The sequence below is a fragment of the Podarcis filfolensis genome (genome assembly GCF_964270895.1).
Source record: "Podarcis filfolensis genome assembly, chromosome: 16".
NCBI lineage: Eukaryota > Metazoa > Chordata > Lepidosauria > Squamata > Lacertidae > Podarcis > Podarcis filfolensis.
In genome coordinates, this window is record NC_139620.1 from 1,083,989 (window position 1) to 1,106,661 (window position 22,673).

Sequence of the window (22,673 nt, forward strand, 5' to 3'; positions counted from 1 at the left end):
CTTCAGTTTGTCTCTGTCAGTCACTCTGTCGATTTCATGACTTTACTGCCCTTTCCCTTCCCACATGCCACAACCAAATGTATTGTATGTTTCAAGTTGTACCACTGCATTTAAGCCTCCATTGTCACCTTCATGAGTCCCTCACATTGCTTTCCAACTCTAAGACGACAAAAGGAAATTCCCCACTTCCATAGGAATTGATCTATATTTGTTAATATACAGTAACTAGTCAGTTTCAGCTGTTAGCCCATGCAATGTGGGATTTCTGAAGTGTTTAGAAAAACAGATGTCTGCATACACTAACCATTTCTGTAAGGAAATGTAACATTCTGTATTGCACCTGCAACTGGAGCCTGTATTATTTTAACTATTTTCTCCCTTCCCTTAACTCTTGTACAAGGAAACATCCCTGAAAATCATGTCTTCATTGGTGACACATGTACAGTTGAGGGAAATGGTGCAGGTGTGATTGAGGAAGAGTGTTGGGGAAACTAGGAAGTTCCCTTCAGGGCACCAGTTTGCAGCTGGACTGCCTGGGGCACTCACAACTGCAAGAGAACTACTCAATAACAAGTATGCATTATTATTTTGATCTTACTATAAGTCACAGAGCTCAATGCTCTAAGGAGATAACTTAGTAATTATCTCAAATTGCTGAGTTTCACCATGTCAAATTGCATGAGTTTCACATGCAAAATCCCATGTACATTTTATCAGGCCATGAACACAATCAACATCAGAGTGAGAAAGTGTATATAAAATAAATCCTGTCATTCAGAGCCCTGGTGGGAAATTTTGAACATGCAGGTTTTCATGGATCAGATCACTGGCATTTTCCCTTTATCAAAATAATCTAGATTCATTAAATGAATGTTCTTGTAATGCAGTTTATAGAAGATGAGATACAAATCTGACTTTCAGCATCCCTGTTGGCCCCAAGATGGTAGGAACATTTCTGCTGCTGATCCTTCTATTCCTGTGGCTGCAATTGCCTCCAACTGAGAGCAAGGAACACTCTGCTAGATGCACCATGATGGAGCCTTTCCAGCTTCCATACCAGAATTATCAGAGAGGGGACCTAGTCATTGGAGGAATTGTTACCTATTTCGGCTTTGTATTTGAAGAAATGGATTTCCATGACCACCCAAACACAAAGCTTATAGATGAACTTCTGTAAGGAAAAAACTCTATCCTTCATAGTGTACCCTTGGTGAGCTCATGTATGTGACAATTACTCCAAACATACGATGGCATGCTCAGAACATGTTTCCCTGTCACTTTTATCAAGTAGGATGTTGAACATATATTTTCTTCTTTTTACATTGTGATCTGGTCATCTTCTTTGTTGCTTTATGCTGCTTCTTGGTGTTTCTATCTTCTGCCTGTTCTGCTTTCTCATCATCTGATCACATAGCTCTCACCACTCTCTCCCAACTTCATCCTCATCCTCGCTCTGTGTTTCCTTTCACACCATTAACATCTGTTTTCCTTTGCAACAAAGCTTGATCCTCACATTCACAATCACTATCCTTTAATCTGACAGTCACAGATGAATTTGACATATGAATAACATAGAATTTGGATTATATTCTCTGCTTTGCAATGTAAACCATATTGGGTAAAAAAACCAAGTATCCAAACTGAGTTATATGCAGAGTATTAATAAACCTGAGTTAGTCTGATCTATTAGTTCCTAATGGGTCTTCTTGGATTATGACTAACATTGACTACAGTATATTTTGTACAGACAGAATTTTATTTGAAGGAGGGAAGGATGGAGACTCCTATTCGATCTGATGTGCTCTGGTTTCTACTCCCCACCTACACCAAGCACTGATCTCATCTAGTAAGTGTCAATTGGTTGCTGAAAAGAAATGAAGTGGTAAGAGAAGGATGTAGCAACCAGGTACCCCCTCCCAGCAGTAGCAAAATAGCTGTTTGCTTTAGCCACCTGTGAGAACGCACAATTTTAGGCACCAGTAGTACGCCTGCAAATAAGAGATTAATTTACATATGTGAGTTTCAGGATGCTCTGCACAAAATTATACACGTTCTAGATGCAATATTCTTAAAGCTGACTGAATATTGTCCATGGGGTCAACTATCAACTGTTGACACACAAAATGGATATATAGTTTGTTTGTTAGCTTATTTGCTTTATTTAATCTTTTGGGATTTGCCAGAGAGAGCCAGGAAGTTACTAATGTGCTTAAGAGGGAGAGGAGGAGAATACCTCTGACACACAGTATAACTCTTTTATTAGTGACACGCTGAAGTACTACCAGAATACCCTCTCCCTGGTGTTTGCTGTGAAAGAAATAAACAAGAACCATAATATCGTACCGAATATGACCTTTGGGTTCCACGTCTATGATAGCTACTTAAATGCAAGGATGACTTATCAGAATACCCTGAAACTTCTGTCCATCACAGAAAGGATTGTCCCCAACTTCATATGTGAGAAGAAGAAAAATAAGATAGCTTTTATTGGGGGACTTGACTCTGACATCTCCCTCCACATGGCTACTGTCTTAAGCATCTACAAGATTCCACAGGTATAGTAAGTGTGGGGGCTGTGAAGCTTTTCTGCCTCTCATTCAGTAATTATCTTCTGGGTTCTCAATACTGTCTTTTGCTTTGGTTCATTTTTCTGAAAAAGTGAATTAAAAAAAACTGATACAAAAGCACCTGGGGGAGCTATGCAGTAGTGGTGGAAGTGGAGGGGCTTTGGTGCTTGCCTGACTTTGTCTCCCATGTGTCACTGGGAAGCAGCAGGGAGCTTGGAACTGGGCAAATGCAGCAGCAGGAGTCTTTCTCCTGCTGCCAGAAAACTGCACAAGGCCAGCTGCAAGAGGTCAGAGAAACCTGCTCCTCCTCCCCACCAACAACTGCTGGAGATATGCACAATGTTCTTGTGAGATCAACATGCATCCATAAATGGAGTCGAGAAATTCTCATGGATTTGTTCTTCAAGCAGATACTTGGGATGAACCATAACCGTTTGATCTAACTCTCCAATTCTTGTGGGGTTGATTTCTTCCTCCAGATTGCTTACTGTGTATTAGCTCCAGTGAGAAGCCCAGAGTTGCAGCCCCAGACATTCTACCGAACGGTGCCCAATGAGAAATACCAATATGCAGGAATTGTGATGCTACTTCTACATTTCCAATGGACATGGGTAGGAATTGTGGCATCCGATGATGAAAATGGAGAGACCTTTAGGCAAAGCTTAGTGCCATTGCTTTCCCAGCATGGAGTCTGTACAGCTTTCAGTGAAAAACTACCAGCCATATCTCAGGGTCTAGATCATTTTAGTTCCCTGGAACTCCTTCGGGCCAAGTCCTCTTTCCTGGTGGCCTCAGAAGTCAACATATTGGTTATGTTTGCAGAACTTCAGACTATAACAGTTGTTAAATGGTTGCAATATTTCTATTCATCAGCAGAAGATGTTGCAGGCACCGTGTGGATTTTGACAGCCCAGTGGGCTTTCTCTTCAGAAACAATGCAAAGGTATTATGATATACAAGTCTTTGATGGTGCCTTGTCTTTTGCAATTCACACAGAGGAAGTCCAGGGATTTAAAGACTTCCTTCAGACCCTGAACCCCAACTCTCCAAAGGGAGATGGGTTCCTCCAGGCTTTTTGGCAACAGGCATTCAACTGTTTGTTTTCTGCTTCCAATGAGAGCAATGAAAGCACAAAGACCTGCACTGGTCATGAGAGTCTGGAGAGCCTTCCTGGGCATATTTTTGAAATGACCATGACTGGCCAAAGTTACAGTATCTATAATGCAGTTTATGCCATTGCACATACTTTACATCAGATGCACTCATCCAGGTCAAAACACAGAATGATGGCAGACAGAGGTGAGCTCAATCCTCCAGAACTGCAACCTTGGCAGGTAAGATTTCCTGTTCAGAGTAAAGCTTTTCTTGGGGATAATCTAATGAGCGATGATACACAGTCCACAGAATGAATACACACAAACACATTCACACAAAAACAGAGACATAGACCTCTTACAGCTTTTACCTTTCCTCTACAACAATGCCCACATTCTTTTCAATCCTTAACTGTTTCCCCTTTCCTTCAAACTGAAGGAGCCACAATCAAGAGAGGACCTGTTCTTCCCTTCCATTTGCAGGAGTAGTTGAAGGAGTTATGGCACTCTGTACCCTTTCCCTGCCTCTCTGGGAACATGGGCTGTCAAGACGTGTGGAAGCATCTCTTGGTGGGAAAAAGTAAATAAACAAGCAAACAAAAAAAGGAGATCAGGGAAAACCCACCAGGAGCTGCTCACCATTTTGTTTTCCCTCTCTCCCTGCACACCCACCTTCCAGGAGGGGCAGTTCCAGGGCTTCCTGACATGGCACCATTTTGCCTTTGCACAGGGACCCCAGAGCTGAAACCTCAGGCAAGGGGCAGGCCAGATGTACTTGCTAGAAATACTTAGGTGCTCCAAATTTTGTAGGCTGCACAGTTTTTGACTACTTTCCATTGTGTGAAATATATGGATTGATACTTTCTCCTCTCTATAATCCACAAAAGCTCTCCTTTTTTAAACTTTGCCTTTGTTTTCTTCTGCCTAGCTGCACTCGTTCTTGAGGAGTATCTCTTTCAACAACAGTGCTGGTGACTTAGTGTCCTTTGATGAGAATGGGGAGTTAGCAGGTGGATTTGATATTATTAACTGGGTTACTTTTCCAAACCAAACCTTCTCCCGTGTGAAAGTAGGAAAGATAGTTCCACAAGATTCACAAAATGTAGACTTCAGCATGGATGAGGAAGCCATCACATGGCACAGATCTTTTAATCAGGTGGGACTATTGCTTTTTTTTAAAAAATGAGATACTTTTATTAAGAATAAAAATAATGTTAATGCAGATATTCTTTATCATTAATTAGCAAATTGTTTAAGTATGACCCATGTTATTTTACCATCACCCATGAGGTAAGAAGTAGATATTTTCTTCTTTAGAGTTCTGGTTTGAAAGTATATAATGGCGATATATTCCACTATTTTGCATATGGAATATTGTTGGCTCCCAACTCTCCTCCTCCCTGATCATTGGCCAGGCTGGTTTTCAGACTGAGAAGAGTTGCAGTTCATTACCATCTGGTGGACCAAAGGTTCCACATCCCTGATATATAGGATTATAACACATTTCAATGCTTTGCACATTTATGTACGAGTAAACAAACTGAACCAAGTGAGATTTACATCTCAGAAGACAAGGGGAGGCTACGTTACCCATTTGTTTTGAAAGAAGATTGATGGTCTTGTGGAGCTTCCAATGTTACCTTCTTTTTTAACTCCTTGTATTTCAAATTCTGGGGACGCGGGTGGTGCTGTGGGTTAAACCACAGAGCCTAGACTTGCCGGTCAGAAGGTCGGTGGTTTGAATCCCCGCGATGGGGTGAGCTCCCGTTGCTCGGTCCCTGCTCCTGCCAACCTAGCGGTTTGAAAGCACGTCAAAGTGCAAGTAGATAAATAGGTACCGCTCCAGCGGGAAGGTAAACGGCGTTTCCGTGCGCTGCTCTGGTTTGCCAGAAGCTGCTTAGTCCTGCTGGCCACATGACCCGGAAGCTGTATGCCGGCTCCCTTGGCCAGTAAAGCGAGATGAGCGCTGCAACCCCAGAGTTGGTCACGACTGGACCTAATGGTCAGGGGTCCCTTTACCTTTAGCTATTTCAAATTCTGTTGTCTTCCCTGTCCTCTCTCCACCCTCCATCTTTATGCAAATGAAAAATTCAATATTCCTTCTCATTCACTCCCAATATTTACACTGCAATATTTATTTTTGTACTATTTATTTATGTACACAAAGCCACTTCCGAGCTTGAGAGGAGGTGGGGTTGCGGGCCCACCCCCTCCCACGCACGCGGAGGCTGGCTCTCAGCCCCTGCGAGAGCAGGGGAATCCTCGGGCGCGTCACCGACCCGGCCAGCCAATCGACCGGCTGGGGAGGCGTGGCCTAGCACATTTAAGGCCGGTGCGCCCGGGGACTGCCCTCTCTTCCCCGTCCAGCTGCTCCGGCTTCCCATCCCACCCACCCTTAGGTTTAGCTAGCCTTGACCTTGCTATGGACTCCGGTTAATTGTTATGCAAATGAAGGGGGGAAGGAAGCGCCATCCCCTTCCCCCAAAGCGAAGGGTAGTCCGGTAAAGGACTCCGGGGGGTGTTGCCCTGTCCGAAGCCTATGGAGGTGTAGACCTAAGGCACGCCCCCGAGCGGTGACCCCGGGGGAGATCCTAGTTGATGTACATCAGCAGGACTCCCCCGGCTGGCGGTTAACCCGTCCCGGTCTCCATGCCGGGTAGTCGATAGGAACCAATGCCTAAGGCCAATACCTCTCAATTCCTGTAATCAATAAAGTTGTGGCCTTTTACGCCCATTAACCTTAAATAATGTGTCCTGTGTCTTCATTTCACAAGGGGGAGGGTACTTGCCACGCAATATACTTTTCTGGAATAATGTCAACCAGTCAAATTGATCTCTTCCCTTTAGTTTAAACTGTGTTGTTTACAAGGCACAAGAGAGCTACATTTTCTCCTCTTTTTATGGCTAGGTGCTGCCCCTTGCCTTGTGTAATGATCGCTGCCAGCCAGGCTACAGCAGAAAGAAGAAGGAGGGGTTGCCATTTTGTTGCTATGATTGTGCTTCGTGTCCACATGGGATGATTTCGAATCAGACGGGTAGGAGACATCATCTGCTATTATAAAAAAATATTCCTAATATCTATTTCAACTTTCCCCCTCTATCAGCAGTTCAGGACTCCTAAAGAGAAGAGCAGCTGAACTGATATCTGGAAGAAAAAAGAGAAAGTTGTGGAAACTAAATCCAGAACTTTTACAAAGGAGATCTCTGGAAATAGGTGTGGAACATGTCTAGTGTTCTCTGCCTGCTTCCCACATGCGACATTGGTAGGGGAGGGTGAAGATATTCCAAACCCTCCACCCCATAGTTTTAGGTGTGTGAGCCAGAAAAAAGCTTAAAACTGTCTCCTTATGGAGAAGAGTCCTCAGCCCAGCCTCTGAGCCCAAAGTGGCTGTGCTCAAGAAGCCTCCATCACCATGAATATCTCTCTGGGTGTGACCAACTTTAGCTAAGGGTGCAACCAAAGGCCATGTTTCTGATCATTAACTGCAGATGAAAGACAGAGTAGAACCTATTGTGGATTGTGCATAATGACAGATGATTGTACAAAGAGTTTTTAATATTCACTTATCTCTGACCCTTATTCCAACTAATTAATGTCTTATTTGTTGGAACTCATATATCACTCATTTGATTTTTTCCAGATATGGATTATTGTTTCCAATGCCAAGATGACCAATTTCCAAACAAGGACAGAGATCAATGCATCCCCAAACGCCAACATTTTCTTTCCTACGCAGAACCTTTAGGGTTCGTTTTAGCTTCCTCAGCTCTGGTCTTTTCTCTGGTCACAGCTTGGATACTTGGCATCTTCTCTAGGAATGGGGACACTCCCATTGTCAAAGCCAACAACCGGGACCTCACCTACACTCTGCTTCTTTCCCTCTTGCTCTGCTTCCTCTGCTCCTTGCTGTTCATTGGCCAGCCTCACCCAGTCAGCTGCTCTTTACGACAAACGGCCTTTGGCATCATCTTCTCCATTGCTGTGTCTTGTGTCTTGGCCAAAACCATCACGGTGGTTCTGGCTTTCATGGCCACCAAACCAGGATCCAGGATGAGGAAATGGGTGGGGAAATCTCTCACAAACTCTGTGCTTCTTGGTTGCTGCTCCGTTCAAACCAGCATTTGTGCTGCTTGGCTCTGTACGGCTCCTCCATTCCCAGATGTGGACATGAACTCTCTGGTGGAGGAAATCATTGTGGAATGCAACGAAGGTTCTGTCGCGATGTTTTATTCTGTCCTGGGTTATCTGGGATTCCTGGCCATGGTCAGCTTCACTATGGCTTTCCTGGCCAAGAGGTTGCCGGACAGTTTCAACGAAGCCAAGTTCATCACCTTCAGCATGTTGGTGTTCTGCAGCGTTTGGCTGTCCTTTGTTCCCTCTTACCTGAGCACCAAAGGAAAGCAGATGGTGGCTGTGGAGGTCTTCTGCATCTTGGCCTCCAGCGCAGGTTTGCTGGGTTGTATCTTTTCCCCCAAATTGTACATAATTGTTCTGAGGCCTGACTTGAACAGCAAAGACCACTTAATTCTGAGGAGCAAATAGGAATCAACTTGTGTTGATGGTTTTAATTATTGCATTGTTTGCTGGCATTTATTGGATGAAAACCAGAGAAAGTAATTCCTTGTATTTTTCAACTCTTATCCTTTTAACCTTTTTCATTCCCAACCTACATCTGTGATCAATAAAGCTGAGACCAATTTTTAACCCCATAAAGTAGTTCTGTCAATTTGTTATCCTATCAATACACTGATCTTCCACTCATAGGGGCTAAAGGTATATCCCTTCATGGGGAGAGATCATCTGTGATCATGTAACTTCTGCGGAGGCTATACTTTATATATTTAGGTAAAAGCTATATTGTATTTATTTATATGTAATCAGGAAAGGCTGCTGATCTCACAGTGTACTGTAGCTGCAAAAGCCTGTATAACGTGGCAGAACATAATGGACAGTTAAGATGCTGAATGACATTTGTTACCCGCTGGTCCTCCTCTGCCTACAAATGAGACCCAGATTCTCTGAGTTTATCTTCTCCATATAGAACAGATACAGAGTGGATGGACTGAAGAACATTTCAGCTGTCAGGAGAACCTACAAAACCCCGTGCGAAGGGCTTTACAAGTCCTGATGATGTTCTGATAGTTCAGGCTCGCAAAGCTGTGTTCATGAAGCTATGGAAACCCCAACAAGCAGCTCTTGGGGGGCATTGCATAGCTCCATATGTAGCACCGTGTGGCCCCAAAGATCAGCTGATAGCAGAAGCTTGCAGAGCACCATGTTTGCTGAGTTTCAGGCCCAATGAGCAGCTGATCATTCATGTGGGGAAAATAGGTTCTCTGATATCTCTGTGATCTCGGATGATGCAGAAGTATGCTGCCCCATCCCCAGGTCACCTCTCAGATCAAGTGGCCCATAAGATCACAAGATCAACCATGTTGTTTACAATAAAGCTTTAGGCCTCAAAAATTGATGGAGGTCAGTTTAGTTAAAAAAACCACAGCCTACAATTTTTACTCAGAGTCGCAAAATGATTTCATGCTCTTTATTCAGCTCATAGTGGTGAGGAGGAATGGAAGTTCCCTCACAGTATCTGGTTTATATACATTATTTACACAATGGGCTGCACGTGATTGGCTAATTCCGGACTTCTCCTGTAAGCCAATCAGGTTGTGGATTCACTTCTATCTGGAGCTGGATTGGGTGGCTCCTGCCGACCAATCATACTGCTGCATTGTTCTAGGACCAATCAGACTGCTGCATTTTGGATCCTATTGTTCTAGGACCAATCAGACTGCTGCATTTTGGATCCTATTGTTCTAGGACCAATCAGACTGCTGCATTCTGAATCCTATTGTTCTAGGACCAATCAGACTGCTGCAGTTTGGATCCTATTCAACTCAGTACATAACACCCCTCCCCTCTAAGTTCCAGTCCTGCCCGGGAGGTCGCATTCATATTCCTCGAGGTACACCGGCGGCCTACGTGTGCGTTCAGGTTCTGGCTCATGTTCCAAGGATGCTGGCTGTGATGGGGCTGTATGGTCTTGCGCAACCGGCTCGCTCAGTCGTGGTTCTGGTTCCGGTGTCCTTTCAGCCTCGCGGGTCCTCTCTTTAACACCTGATCCCACTGTGAATGGTTCACTTTGAGAGCCAGGTTACCTGCAATTGTTGCTGTCAAATTATCATGGAGGAGCTGAAGGGTGTACACAAATTCATTTGGGCAGCCAATTTTCAGAAGGACAGTCTGCAGAGTATTACGATTTACAGTGTTGAAAGCTTTAGTCAGGTCAATAAACATCATATACAGAGCTTGGTTTTGCTCTCTGCATTTTTCTTCAAGCGGTCAAGCAGTGAAAATCATGTCCACTGTCCCCCTAGAAGGTCAAAAACCATTTTGGGATTCAGGAATGGTCACCTTGGATATTGTTAGGAGACGGTCTGCTATGATCCCTGCAAGAATTTTCCCGTCAGCAGCTAATAAAGAGATACATTGATAGCAATCCTGCTTAATAGGATCTTGAAGGGCTTGAGTGTTCATTATGTACCTTGGTTTCCTTGGATTATTCTTTGTCTAGTTCCTCTCCTTGGACCTTACTGCCTTGGGTGACCCTGCTGGGAGTACAAGACTCCCGATAGCTTTGCTCAAAAGGGTCACAAGATAAGTTAAAATAAATTACAGGACAGAAAATTGAGGAAGATGGAAAGGATTTGCTGAAACAGTTAATTGAAGTGGAATACAAAAAGGGAGGTGTGAGGAAGTCGTGGAAATAAGTGAATGAAAGATAAGATACTGAAATAATGGATGTGTTTTAAATTGTGTTTGTTGTATTTTGTTAATTTAATGTCTTTAATGTCAGTGTTATGTAGTGTTTTTGTTTTTGTATTGTATTGTATTGTTTTGTTGAATTATTCTTTTTTCTCTTTTATACCCTTTAAACTGTTAATAAATATTATTATTTAAAAAAAAAGGTCACAGGAACATGCAAGTCCACTCACCATGACAAGGTGATGATCCAGCAAGTGAGTATTTGGCTATAACCTTTGAAAGAGTAAGGGTAAGTCAACACTGTTGCATTACATTCTGCATTAGTTTACCATTTTAATGATATATATATTTGCGTGGCAAGTCCCCCCCCAGTGGAAATAAAGGCACATGACACAATTATTAAGGTTAATGGGCTAAATAAGGCCTCAACTTTATTGGTTACAGGTGATGAGCGGTATGGGCTTAGGCATTGGTCCTAACCGACTATATCCGACTTCAGCCCGTCCTCTTGAAGTCCAGGAAGGGTTAACCACCAGTAGGGAGAGTCCTGCTGATGTACATCAACTAGGAACCCCCCCGGGTCACCGCTCAGGGCCATGCCTTGGGCCCTCACCTCCACAGGCTTCGGACAGGGCCACGCCCCCTTGAATCCATTATCAGACTACCCTTCAATATGCGGGGCAGGTGATGGCACTTCCTCCCCTCTTCCATCTACAGAACAATACCAGGGCCTAACCGCCAATACCAAGAAAGTTGTGACGATTTACTATAAGGTAGGCGAAAACCAAGTGGCTGGTGCCAATTTGCCAAGTGGAAAAATTCCTATTAGGCCCCTCAATGGCGACCAACCAAGGTCCATAGCAAGGTCAAGGAACGAAAACTTTAAAGGGTGGGAGGGTGGGAAACAGGAACAGCTGGTAGGTGGCAAAAGAGGGAGATCCCCAGCTGTGCCTGCCTTAAATAGGGCAGGCCATGCCCCCAAAGCCAGCTGATTGGCTGGCCAGGGGGTGACGCGGCCGGGGATTCCCCCGATGGCACGGGGAGGCCATGACACACTCAACCCCACCTCCCCTGCAGGGCGGAAGTGGCTTTATGGTATTAATATAAATAGTCCTGATGTTATGAGCCAGAGATACAGACATACTTTCCAAAATGTTTTCACAATATTGGCCATGAGTGTATGATGATTCCTACCACCCTTTTCCTTCCATGTAGTTCTGTGTTTATGAGATATGGGGGCAGATCTGATATCTCAAACCCACTTCTGCAGTGTATGATAACCTTCTTCTTATATGGTAAGCTTATACAGTGGTACCTCGGGTTAAGAACTTAATTCGTTCTGGAGGTCCGTTCTTAACCTGAAACTGTTCTTAACCTGAAGCACCACTTTAGCTAATGGGACCTCCAGCTGCCGCTGCGCCGCAGGAGCACGGTTTCTGTTCTCATTCTGAAGCAAACTTCTTAACCCGAGGTACTATTTCTGGGTTAGCGGAGTCTGTAACCTGAAGTGTATGTAACCCGAGGTACCACTGTACCAGTGTCCAGGTTTTTTTAAAAAAAGTTTGCAAGGCACCATAAAAAGTAACATCTCCATTCACTTTGTGTTTCAATATATCCATATATTTCTATGCTTGTGAATGTGAATTGATATACACCACGTTGCTCTCCATGCAGGCCACTGACACAACTCTACCAGCATATCCTGGCTTTGGCATTTGCTGTGAAAGAGATAAATGAAAATCCCCAAATCTTGCCCAATATCACTCTGGGTTTCCACATCTATAACACCTATTTCAGTGCATGGTTCACCTACCAAGCCTCCATAGAACTTCTCTATAGCCAAGAAAGACTCTTCCCCAACTACAAGTGTGATGTTCAGGAGACTCCAAAGGCAGTCCTTGGGGGGCCACCCTCTGATTTATGTCTCCACATGTCAACCATCCTGTCCATGTACAAGATGCCCAGAGTAAGAGGTCTGCATGGAAAATGGGTCATCATGAAAGCCATTTACAGTTGCCTTTGACTATGTCTCCTTGGGTTGCATGCTGGTAACTGAAGAACAAAATAACAAAGGAATGGCAAATAGTGGGTATGGGTTGGTATTTATCAACCAAAAATGTAGGTTGTGGAAAATATGTCTGCTTCAGTTCCACGCCTCCTTAAAAACCAGGTGGAAGAATTCCTCATTGGACACTTTACTCCTGTGCAGGACTGTAACAAAACGTCAGCTGCCTGTGGTAGCACAACTGTGTTTTTGCTATGCCTGTTGAAATATTACTTATATATTTCCCAAGATAACTTTAACATTCCAAATCAACAGAAATAAGTGATATTGGAATCCTTTTGAACAGACCCCCCTCTGTTAAACTCTATAACCACCATGGGTTATCTAGCGTGTGTGAGATAAAGGTCAACTTCAGGCAGAAGTTGAACAAATAAGAAAGATTTATTTTGCAGAATAAAGTTGGTAAGACAAAAGATGTATCAGGAGATAAAGTTCTTTCAGGAAACAGTTAACGTATTAATATTCAATTTAGTGGATTTTGTTATTGTTGTTGTTGTTGCTGTTGTTTAGCCATTTGGTCGTGTCCGCCTCTTCGTGACCCCCTGGACCAGAGCACGCCAGGCACTCCTGTCTTCCACTGCCAAACCCCAGTTTGGTCAAACTCATGCTGGTCGCTTCGAGAACACTGTCCCACCATCTCGTCCTCCATCGTCCCCTTCTCCTTGTGCCCTCCATTTCCCCAACATCAGGGTCTTTTCCAGGGAGTCTTCTCTTCTCATGAGGTGGCCAAAGTCTTGGAGCCTCGGCTTCAGGATCTGTCCTTCCAGTGAGCACTCAGGGCTGATTTCCTTCAGAATGGATAGGTTTGATCTTCTTGCAGTTCATGGGACTCTCAAGAGTCTCCTCCAGCACCAGAATTCAAAACATCAATTCTTCGGCGATCAGCCTTCTTCTTGTTCTTCTTTTTTTTTATTAAAAAAAATAATTTTTATTAAATTTCCATTTACCAAACCAACCATATCATATTAATTATTCCAAATTATACCAATACATATCACAAAGTCCAAATATTTTACCAAATTTTAAATTTTTTGTGGGGGTACTCATGTTTCGAGTTCGGTAGGATCCAATCATCTTATATTTATGCTGCTTTGATGTTCACAGTTCCATCTTCTCATCTCCTTGTCGTTATCCTTTTTCTTCTTAATAACCTCCGAGTTGTATCCACAAGCGAGTTGAAAGAAACAGCTTTGTTTATATTTCTGTGTGAACTTTGTAATGCTCTCCCATAATTCATCTCACATAGATCCAAAAGTCCTATTCAAGCGGCAGTCGCCATTTTAGTCAGTTCTGATGAAATACAGTCAGCGTCCCCTCCTTAATTTTCCCAGACCAGTTGCACCATAAATCAGTCTTTCCGGAAGGGTTATTGCCCTTTCAAATTTACGATCCAAACCTGATAACAGAATAGTGGCTCACCCTCCCTATGCCTGCAAATCCTGCAACAAGGACTGCCTCATAATGGCGGATCGCTTTAGTAACTACGCCATGAGAAAGCCTCCATTCTTTCCAGATCTTTCACAAAGTAAAACCTTTTATTAGTATTTTTTATTTCCACACAGTTTATTTTCCAGTCTCACTTGCTATCAGTCATTGTGACAGTTCTTCTAAGGTGTGTGTATGTGGGGTTGTTAGGTAAATCATATTGAAAAAGAAGAAAGTCCCCCCCCTTTCCGTTTCGTTCAACATACCGACATGGCTGTGATTCTTTGATGTAGTCCTCTGTTCATTCCGTCCCATCACTCTATCTTCTCAGTGGTAGATTTATTTAGCAGATAATACACTCCTGACCTCGCTCGAAACATGTGCATTTGCTTTCTCCAATTTTTTTTATCTTAAGTAATGCAGCTAGTTTCGCTCTTGAAAGCGGCGTCCGGGAGCTCCAGAGCTCACTCTAGGGCTTTCCGCCCAGTGCCCCCACCCCTCCTTCTTTCGAACTCGGGGGTGATTTATGGGCAACTGCGGGTGAGGCAGCATCTTCCCACCTCCTAGGAAGAAGAAGGGAGGCTGATATACTCCCCATAATCAGCCTCTAATTACCTCGTGCGAGCCGGATAGATGGAATTGTCGGCCATCTTCCAAGGCGCCCCTAGCGGCCCCCCGGCGATCAGCCTTCTTGATGGTCCAGTTCTCACTTCCATACACCACTACTGGGAAAACCATAGCTTTAACTATACAGACCTTTGTTGGCAAGGTGATGTCTATGTTACAGGCTTCAAAACAAGGTAGTGAATGTACAGCTTATTTAAAATGGCAGTTGCTTATTTTCAGCTTGATGTTACAACTGGTAAACAATCAGCTCATTTCCAGTTTCATTACTTCAGTTTCTTAAACCTAATTGAATAGGTGTTACAGTTTCAGACTTTGGTTCTTATACAGGGTAGTATTTCTGTCCGTTTCCCCACCTTCTATCAATCCCACTCCTGAGGTTCTCCAAATAGCACAACAGCCCCAGGGGATCACCCCAGCCCTCTTAATGGGTTTGGGTGTCTTGTCTTTCTAGGAGATCTCTCCCCTCCTGACTGGAAGGAGACCCAAGCAGATGGGATCCTGCAGAGGACTGAGGGGGCCCATGTGCAATGCAGCATGACGTCATGACTTCATGCACATGATGTCACACAACATCCTGATGTCATGCGTGTGATGCCATGAGGAGCTGGATGCCCCTTGAATATTGAGGGGGCTCAGCCCCCACAAAAAATACATTGGTGTGGACGAAACTGCCTCAGCCCCTAGGAGTGGTGTGAATGTTGGCAATCACAACATTATGGTAATGAGAAGGATGCCCAATATTGCAGAAGCAGATGATGCACCAATACAACCCAAGGCAAATTCTGAACGAACAGAAATAAACAAAAAGCTGAATCCCCCTGGTTATTATATAGAAACTTAGTTTTGAGTCTAACTGGTGTTTAGATATCATTTGTTATCATCTTTCCTCCCTTGATTTTAACAATGACCCTCTTCAGCTCATCTATGGCTCTTCTCCTGTGACGACTAATGACATTCAAACCCTTTTCACCCACTGGATATTCCCAGATGGGACTCAGCAATACGAGGGGATCCTCCAGTTACTGCTGCATTTCCGTTGGATGTGGATTGGTGTGCTTTTTGTCCATGGTGACCCTGGAGAGAGATTTGTACAAAATGTTCTCCCTATCTTTGCCCAGGAGGGTATCTGCTTTGATTTTATAGAAAGTTTCCCTAAGGCTACCCCTTCTGGTGAGTTTGAAGAAATGGTGGAAGAAGGTTCAAAAACAATGAACATTATTGTGCGTAGCACTGCCAATGTTGTAGTTGTGCGTGGTGAAATTCACACAATTATGGTAATGAGAATGATACCCAGACTTGCAGAAACGAATGATGTGTCAATGTAAGGAAATACAAAAGTCTGGATTATGACAGCCCAGATGGAGTTCACCTCATTTCCCTTTCAAAGAGGTTGGGACATCACATTCCTCCATGGGGCTCTATCCTTTGCAGTTCACTCTAAGGATCTTCCAGGATTCCAGAAATTTATTCAGATGAGAAAGCCTACCTTGGAAAAAGAAGATGGCTTTCTCAGGGTTTTCTGGGAAGAGGCATTTAATTGTGGTTTTCCCAACCCTGCTTCAGAGAAGAAAGATGACAAAATCTGCACTGGGGAGGAGAAAATTGAGAGCCTTCCTGGGTCTGTTTTTGAAACGAGCATGACAGCCCACAGGTACAGCATCTACAATGCAATCTATATTTTGACACATGCTTTGCACACCATGCAGTCCACCAAATTAAATTGCAGAGCAATGGCAGGTGGAGCAAGATGGAAACTTACAGATCAACAGCCGTGGCAGGTAATGTCGTCTTCCAGTTAATACAGATGTCTGTAATCAACTCTGGAGCTCAGCCAAAGGGGGGACTGTAGAGTGTGGTGGTTAAAGGGTTAATCTTCTTGTGTTTGAGGAAGGGACTCCTACGGGAAGTCAGTCAGGATGTCATGTCACAGTTCTTTGTTCTTTGTTCTGTGAAGTTGGTTTCGATTTCAGTCGGAGTTCTGCTTTGAGACAGAGAGGATGTCCGAATCTTCCAGTGGAGTGATTTACTGCTTGTAAATAATAAGGCTTCTTAGATTAGAAGACTCTTGTCTCTGGACTATTACTCCCTATTCTACTTCACGAGAGCAACGCCGCTGCAGCTCTGGTGTTCCTGCCTTAGGTGAAGTCTTTCCAGAAGATTGCACTGAGAGCACAGCAGTATTTTGTGCACAGGGGAAGCGCACTGGACAGGCAGAAGTTCAAGAGGGACTTTTCTTGAACACCTCTGTCAGTAGGGGAAATCCATTCCTCTTTTCTCTTGGGGAGGAAGTGACTATCCACTTGATGGTTAGGATAACATAATGGATGAAATTCTGCCATCAGAACTGAACCCATCAGTGGGTTCAGTTGTCCTTGGAATAGCAGAATATGGCTACAGATGGCTAGGTACAGGACATCATGCTATCGCTATTTGTACAAAGGTTTTCCTGGAAACATTCCAGGAAAGTGATGAACAGCTTATCTACACAGCTTATCCACCTATCTCAGGGGTCAGCAAGGTTTATTGGCCATGAGCTGGATCACTCCCATGGAGATGGTCTGTGGGCCGTAGTGGCACAGCGCGATGCCAGACATCTCGTCTGCACATGTCCATGGCACCAGAAATCGCTTCTGCGCATGCCCAGGTGCCGAAATTCATGCCTGCACAGATGTAATTTCTGGCACTGCTTGGTGAGTCCCCACACCGCACTGTTTTGGTTTAGCACAGCGCACGGGGGACTCGCCAAGTGGGCAGCTTGGTTTGGGGGCAGTTCGTGGGCTGGTAAAACAGTCTTCATGGGCCGCATCCAGCCCATGGGCCGCACATTGCCGACCCCTGACCTATCTGAAGGAACGTCCTGTCTAATATTTGTGGTCTATGTTCTCTGAAATTTAGGTCAAGACTTACTGTAATTCTTAAAAGAACCACATCTTTCCACCACAATAAACTACAGGGCTTTTTTCAGCCAGAACTCGCTGGATCTCAGTTCTCTCCCCTCTCAGGGGGGCGCCATTCCATTCCAAGGGAACGAAGGAGGTGTTTGTGGTGAGATCCAGCACCGCTTTTTCTAGAAAGCAGCACTGCTCATTAATTCCTTTTTCCTTTTTAGCTCCATCCATTTTTGAAGGAGAGACTCATTAAAAACAGAGAAAGAAAGACACTAGCATGCATCTTTTAAAGAGACCATGAACTATACCTCTTAAATGCTAAAGATAAGCACTCAATTTCTACCAATATTACTAATATTTAATCATTTTTTGCGTCTTCATTAATTGCTTTTCCCTTCTTCAATCTTAGCTCCACCATTTTCTGGGAAGAGTTTCATTTAATAATAGTGTTGGAGAAGAAGTTTCCTTTGACCAAAATGGGGAATTAGTAGCTGGATTTGATATAATAAATTGGGTCACATTCCCAAATCAGTCCTTTCTGAGAGTCAAAGTTGGAACAATGGACCCACAAGCTCCCCCAGAAAAGAGGTTAACCATTCATGATGATGGTATCATGTGGCCCAACTGGTTCAACCAGGTAAGAATTTATTCAAGGTTTTCATTAGTTTTTGCTCAGTGTCCCAAAACTGCTTCATTGCAACACAATGAACCATCAATTATCAGAATCAGACTCGATCTGTGAAGGAAATATCAGGCTGTAGCACTGATAAAAGGAAAGCTATCTTATTTCTAGGTCTAGTTGCAATATGGTCAAAAGCAGAAAGATTTAATCGTTCTAGGAACCCACTGGTGAAGAAGACCCCTGCAGCCAGCAGGATTGGACCCTCTACTCAATTTGACTGCACTCAGAAACTGCAGCTCCAAACTATTATTTTTAGTACCTGGCTCCGCAAAAGTAAATTTTAAGACACATGCAGATGATGAAGAAGGTAACTCTGCAAGCAAAGAGCACTGCAAGAATCCATCAAAAGCCAACAATTACAGCTGCAATCAAAGTTATTCAACCCCCATTGCAAATCAGCTTTATTATCAAAATTTACAGATTTTCACCTGTTTGCAAAGGAATTGAAATAGCTCAACTCAATGGATGTTTCCAGTAGTTTCCCCAAATTCAACTGAAAATGCAACTTCTACTGGCTTCTTCAGTCTCACGGTTATTCACCCCCTGAATAGAATCCATCACAACAGCACAAATACGACAGGTGTTGTCTCAAGCGCACCTGATGCAACTAATCAAGGGCTTCAGGTGTGCTAGAGCTGGAACACATGAAATACTTGAACTGGCAAGGGGTTTCTTGAGTGCCAAATGTTGCTGTTTCTGAGCCATACAGCAAGTCAGGTCCAAGAAGATAAGACAAGATAGAATCGCCCTTCACAAAAAAGATACAAGTATACAAAAAGAAAGCAAAGGCACTGAATGTTGCCAGAGAAACCATTGGAAGCATAGTTTGAAAGTTCCAAGTTAAAGAAACAGACTACCTGGACGGGGCAGAATTTCAATAATTTCTATTGTAACTGTGAGTCAAAAACACTTGAGCAATTTCTATATTCATTAAGCTTTCACCTGAACATTTTCTAATTTGATAAGAAATTGCCATGCTAATCTCTGAAAAAGTTCAAATACTTACCAATATGGTTTTCATAAAGGCAAAGGTACTGGAGTAATTGTAGGTGCTCCAATGCGACCATTAGTGCTGAATTTAAGATCATATTCAGATAAAACAAAAAGCCTCTAGCAAGCTATTGCTTAACTGTAATTTTTACTATTTGCAGATAAGTCCCAAACTATTTCCTTCTTTCATTTATGAACAGGCACAACCCACTTCTCTGTGTAATGAGAATTGTCATGTAGGTTATCGAAAGAACAAGAAAGAAGGAAAGCCATTCTGCTGCTATGATTGCCTTCCGTGTCCAGAAGGGAAGATCTCAAACAAGGAGGGTAAGGAATGCATCACAGGCTTTAATTTTACCTGTGCATGAGAAGCTCCTTTCTCTAGTGGGAAAACAGCATGGAAGTAGCCAATATATATTCTGGCATCTCTTTTTTGTTTTAATAAGATTTGTTTTTTCAATTTTCTTTTTCAGACATGGACAACTGTTTTGAATGCCCTGGAGATCAATATGCAAACAATGAACAGGACGGCTGCCTCCCCAAAGACAAAACATTCTTGTCTTATGGAGAACCATTGGGGATCAGTTTGGCCACGTTTGCCCTCTTCTTTTCCTGCATCACAGCTTTGGTGCTTCAAATATTCACAAAGCACAGAGATACTCCCATAGTTAAAGCCAACAACCGCAACCTCACTTATATTCTCCTCCTTTCCCTCCTGCTCTCCTTCCTTTGTGCTCTGCTCTTCATTGGCCAGCCTCAGGAAGTCACCTGCCTCCTTCGACAAACTGCTTTTGGCATGATCTTCTCAGTGGCAATTTCTTGCATATTGGCCAAAACCGCCATTGTGGTTCTGGCTTTCATGGCCACCAAGCCAGGGTCCCGAATGAGGAAGTGGGTTGGGAAGCCACTGGCCAGCTCCATTGTTTTTTCCTGCTCCCTTATTCAAGCCACAATCTGTAGCATATGGCTGGCAACTTCTCCTCCTTTCCCAGATGTTGACATGCACTCAATGACTGAAGAAATAATACTAGAATGTAATGAAGGCTCCACTCTCATGTTTTATTGTGTCCTGGGATTCATGGGTTGGCTGGCCATTGTGAGCTTCACGGTGGCTTTCCTAGCTAGAAAGTTGCCTGACAGTTTCAATGAAACCAAATTCATCACCTTCAGCATGTTGGTCTTTTGCAGTGTGTGGCTCTCTTTTGTTCCAACCTACTTGAGCACCAAGGGCAAATACATGGTGGCTGTGGAGATCTTCTCCATCTTGGCCTCCAGTTGTGGTTTACTGGGCTGCATCTTTTCCCCCAAATGCTATGTTATTTTACTGAGGCCTGAGCTGAACAGCAGGGAGCAGCTAATAAGAAGACAGTTTTAAATAATCCAGAAGTCTGAATCATGCTTGTAATTCTAGGTGTCTTTTATTCCTATTTTTTTTACATGTATGTAATTAGAAATTAGGCATACTCATTGTCATGGTATTGACAGAGTACGAAGGGGAGGAGGAGAGACGAGCAGACGAGGGGGGGGGGCAGGAAGAGCCAGTGCAGGAAAGGGGGGAAAGCCAGGAGGAGGAAAGGCTCTCAGATGCTGGAGCAGAGCCTCAACCCCGCACAGGAAGTTCTGGCATGGATAGCGATGCAGTGTCAGTTCCATCTGCTCAGGAATGGAGAGGGTTAAAGTGGAGGGGGCAGAGACATCAGTTGAGAATGCCGTGCCTCTTCTGCTGGAAAAGGGGTGGATGTAAATCACTCCGGGAATCTGACTCACAGGATTCGGACGTGTAATTATGTGTGCTGCTTGTACATATGTAAAAGAAAGGCTGTATCTATGTATCTCTGAGTGAGCAGAAGCACTTCTTGCGAAGAGTATTCTCAAGCCATCACACTCATGTCCCTAGAAATTAAAGAATCAACAAGTAAACAATAAAAAAGATCTGGAGCAACTTCAAGAACTCCTTTGGGAGAAACTGTGAGGACACAATTAGGGCAGTGGTGAATTGCTTACCGTAGATTCCGGCGTATTAGGCGACTGGGCGTATTAGACGACCCCCCCAAATTTGCAGCTGCAATTTGGGGGTTCGTCTTATAAGCCCAGTCGCCTAATACGCTGGGCAGTTCCATGCTGGGAGAAAGCCACTCGGTGCAGAGCAGAGCCCGCCGCCCGCTGCTGCTGCTTCCGAAGCAGCGGGGGGGGGGAGGGGGCTCTGCGCCAGGCGGCTTTCTCCCAGTGCGGAGCCCGCACCACAGAGAAGATAAATTCAGAGATTCTGGGTCTGAGGTGGCATTTCTAGGCGAATGAGCACCAATGGGAAATACATACCGAACAATTGTTTGGAAGTCCCACTTGGAAATGTGACAAAATCATTTTCTGAAGCAAGCGGGATGTGGCTGTGTATCTTCATGTGAATGATGACTGAAAGGATTAAAAATGTTCATTCATACTGTTCTGCCATGTTATACAGGCTTTTTCAGCAACATTCTGTGATCAACAGCTTTCCTTGATTACATATAAATAGGTATATGTATAATATAGTTTTCAACTACATATATAAAGTATAGACTTGGCAGAAGTTACATGTTTCACACTGACAATCTCTCTCCATGAAGGGATACACCTTTACTATATTAAACTGATTTCCCCACTAAAATTCCAACCATGTGCACCACAGTTATCTTTAGGATTGCTTCATAAAATAACGTTATCTTACGTTATATTGCTGCTATTCATAAGTATAGCGACTGACAGATCAGATGATTTCTGGATTATTCTATAACCATTCATTACACTGAACAATGGTGCTATAGATCCATGACAGCAGCCATCGCTTTCTCGATGCAATATAAGGCAGGTCATCCTCCTCAGACCATTACAGGATGTCTCTGGGCTATTCACAGATCCAGTCTGCAAAGTGTGCACTTATAGTCACAGGTACTAGGTGCAGTGGAGAGTAGTAGGGTAATTGGGACACTACTCTGAAAATTTCCATATTTCCTCCCCCAATCTACCTGCAGGACCTCAGCAAATCATGTGATGGTTCTGTCTATTACTGACTCTGGCTCCACCTCCTGTTGGTCTCCTTGCCTTCTCCTTCCCTAATAGTCCCCATGAGCAGCAGCTGCCACTAACTTGATGTTTCAAAGGCTACAAGACAAAAAGTTTCAAAACATGCCAAGAGAAAAGGAATTCAGACTCAACATATTCCTCCTAAATCCCCGCATGAGAACATTGCTCTATATTCAAAGCAAAAATACACAAGATACTTGAACTGTGCATTGCTGATGATTACTGTTTTAATCACGTATTCATTTAATGTTTTTACCACTGTTACATTCCATTGGTTTCATGTCTTATTTTGCATGGTTGCTGTATATAAAGTGCATTGTTAAACTATGGAAGTCACTCCCGCAGGGGGCAGTGATGGCCACCAGAATAGATGGCCATAAAAGAGCCCTAGACAAATTCACAGAGGAGAGGGCTATTGATGTCTCCTAGCCAGGATGGCTCAGCACTGATGCCACAGTTGGAGGCAGCCATGTTCCTGAATATGAGTTGCTGGAAACGGAAGGAGG

General features: G+C 43.7%; 4 protein-coding genes and 1 pseudogene across 5 annotated transcripts in view; 4 read left to right on the forward strand and 1 right to left on the reverse strand.

Annotated features, from left to right (window-relative positions):
• LOC310751719 (uncharacterized protein) overlaps window positions 1-22,673 on the forward strand; it is a 950,206-nt gene that overhangs the window by 660,244 nt on the left and 267,289 nt on the right. The gene's annotated exons all lie outside the window — the stretch shown is intronic.
• METTL25B (methyltransferase like 25B) overlaps window positions 1-22,673 on the reverse strand; it is a 464,705-nt gene that overhangs the window by 90,378 nt on the left and 351,654 nt on the right. The gene's annotated exons all lie outside the window — the stretch shown is intronic.
• On the forward strand, window positions 1,031-8,204 carry LOC310750890 (vomeronasal type-2 receptor 26-like; the record flags this gene model as incomplete). The annotated part of the gene is made up of 6 exons (XM_083589293.1): window positions 1,031-1,173; window positions 2,264-2,555; window positions 3,047-3,901; window positions 4,590-4,817; window positions 6,570-6,696; window positions 7,303-8,204. The coding sequence occupies 6 exons, from the start codon at window positions 1,031-1,033 to the stop codon at window positions 8,202-8,204; spliced, it is 2,547 nt and encodes an 848-aa protein (XP_083445419.1).
• LOC310750891 (vomeronasal type-2 receptor 26-like) lies at window positions 13,954-16,343 on the forward strand (annotated as a pseudogene). Its single transcript has 2 exons — window positions 13,954-14,017; window positions 15,532-16,343. The product of its transcript is annotated as a vomeronasal type-2 receptor 26-like (transcript).
• LOC310750892 (vomeronasal type-2 receptor 26-like) lies at window positions 16,865-20,479 on the forward strand (the record flags this gene model as incomplete). The annotated part of the gene is made up of 4 exons (XM_083589294.1): window positions 16,865-17,062; window positions 17,842-18,069; window positions 19,305-19,431; window positions 19,578-20,479. 4 exons carry the CDS (start codon window positions 16,865-16,867, stop codon window positions 20,477-20,479), a joined length of 1,455 nt encoding a protein of 484 aa, XP_083445420.1.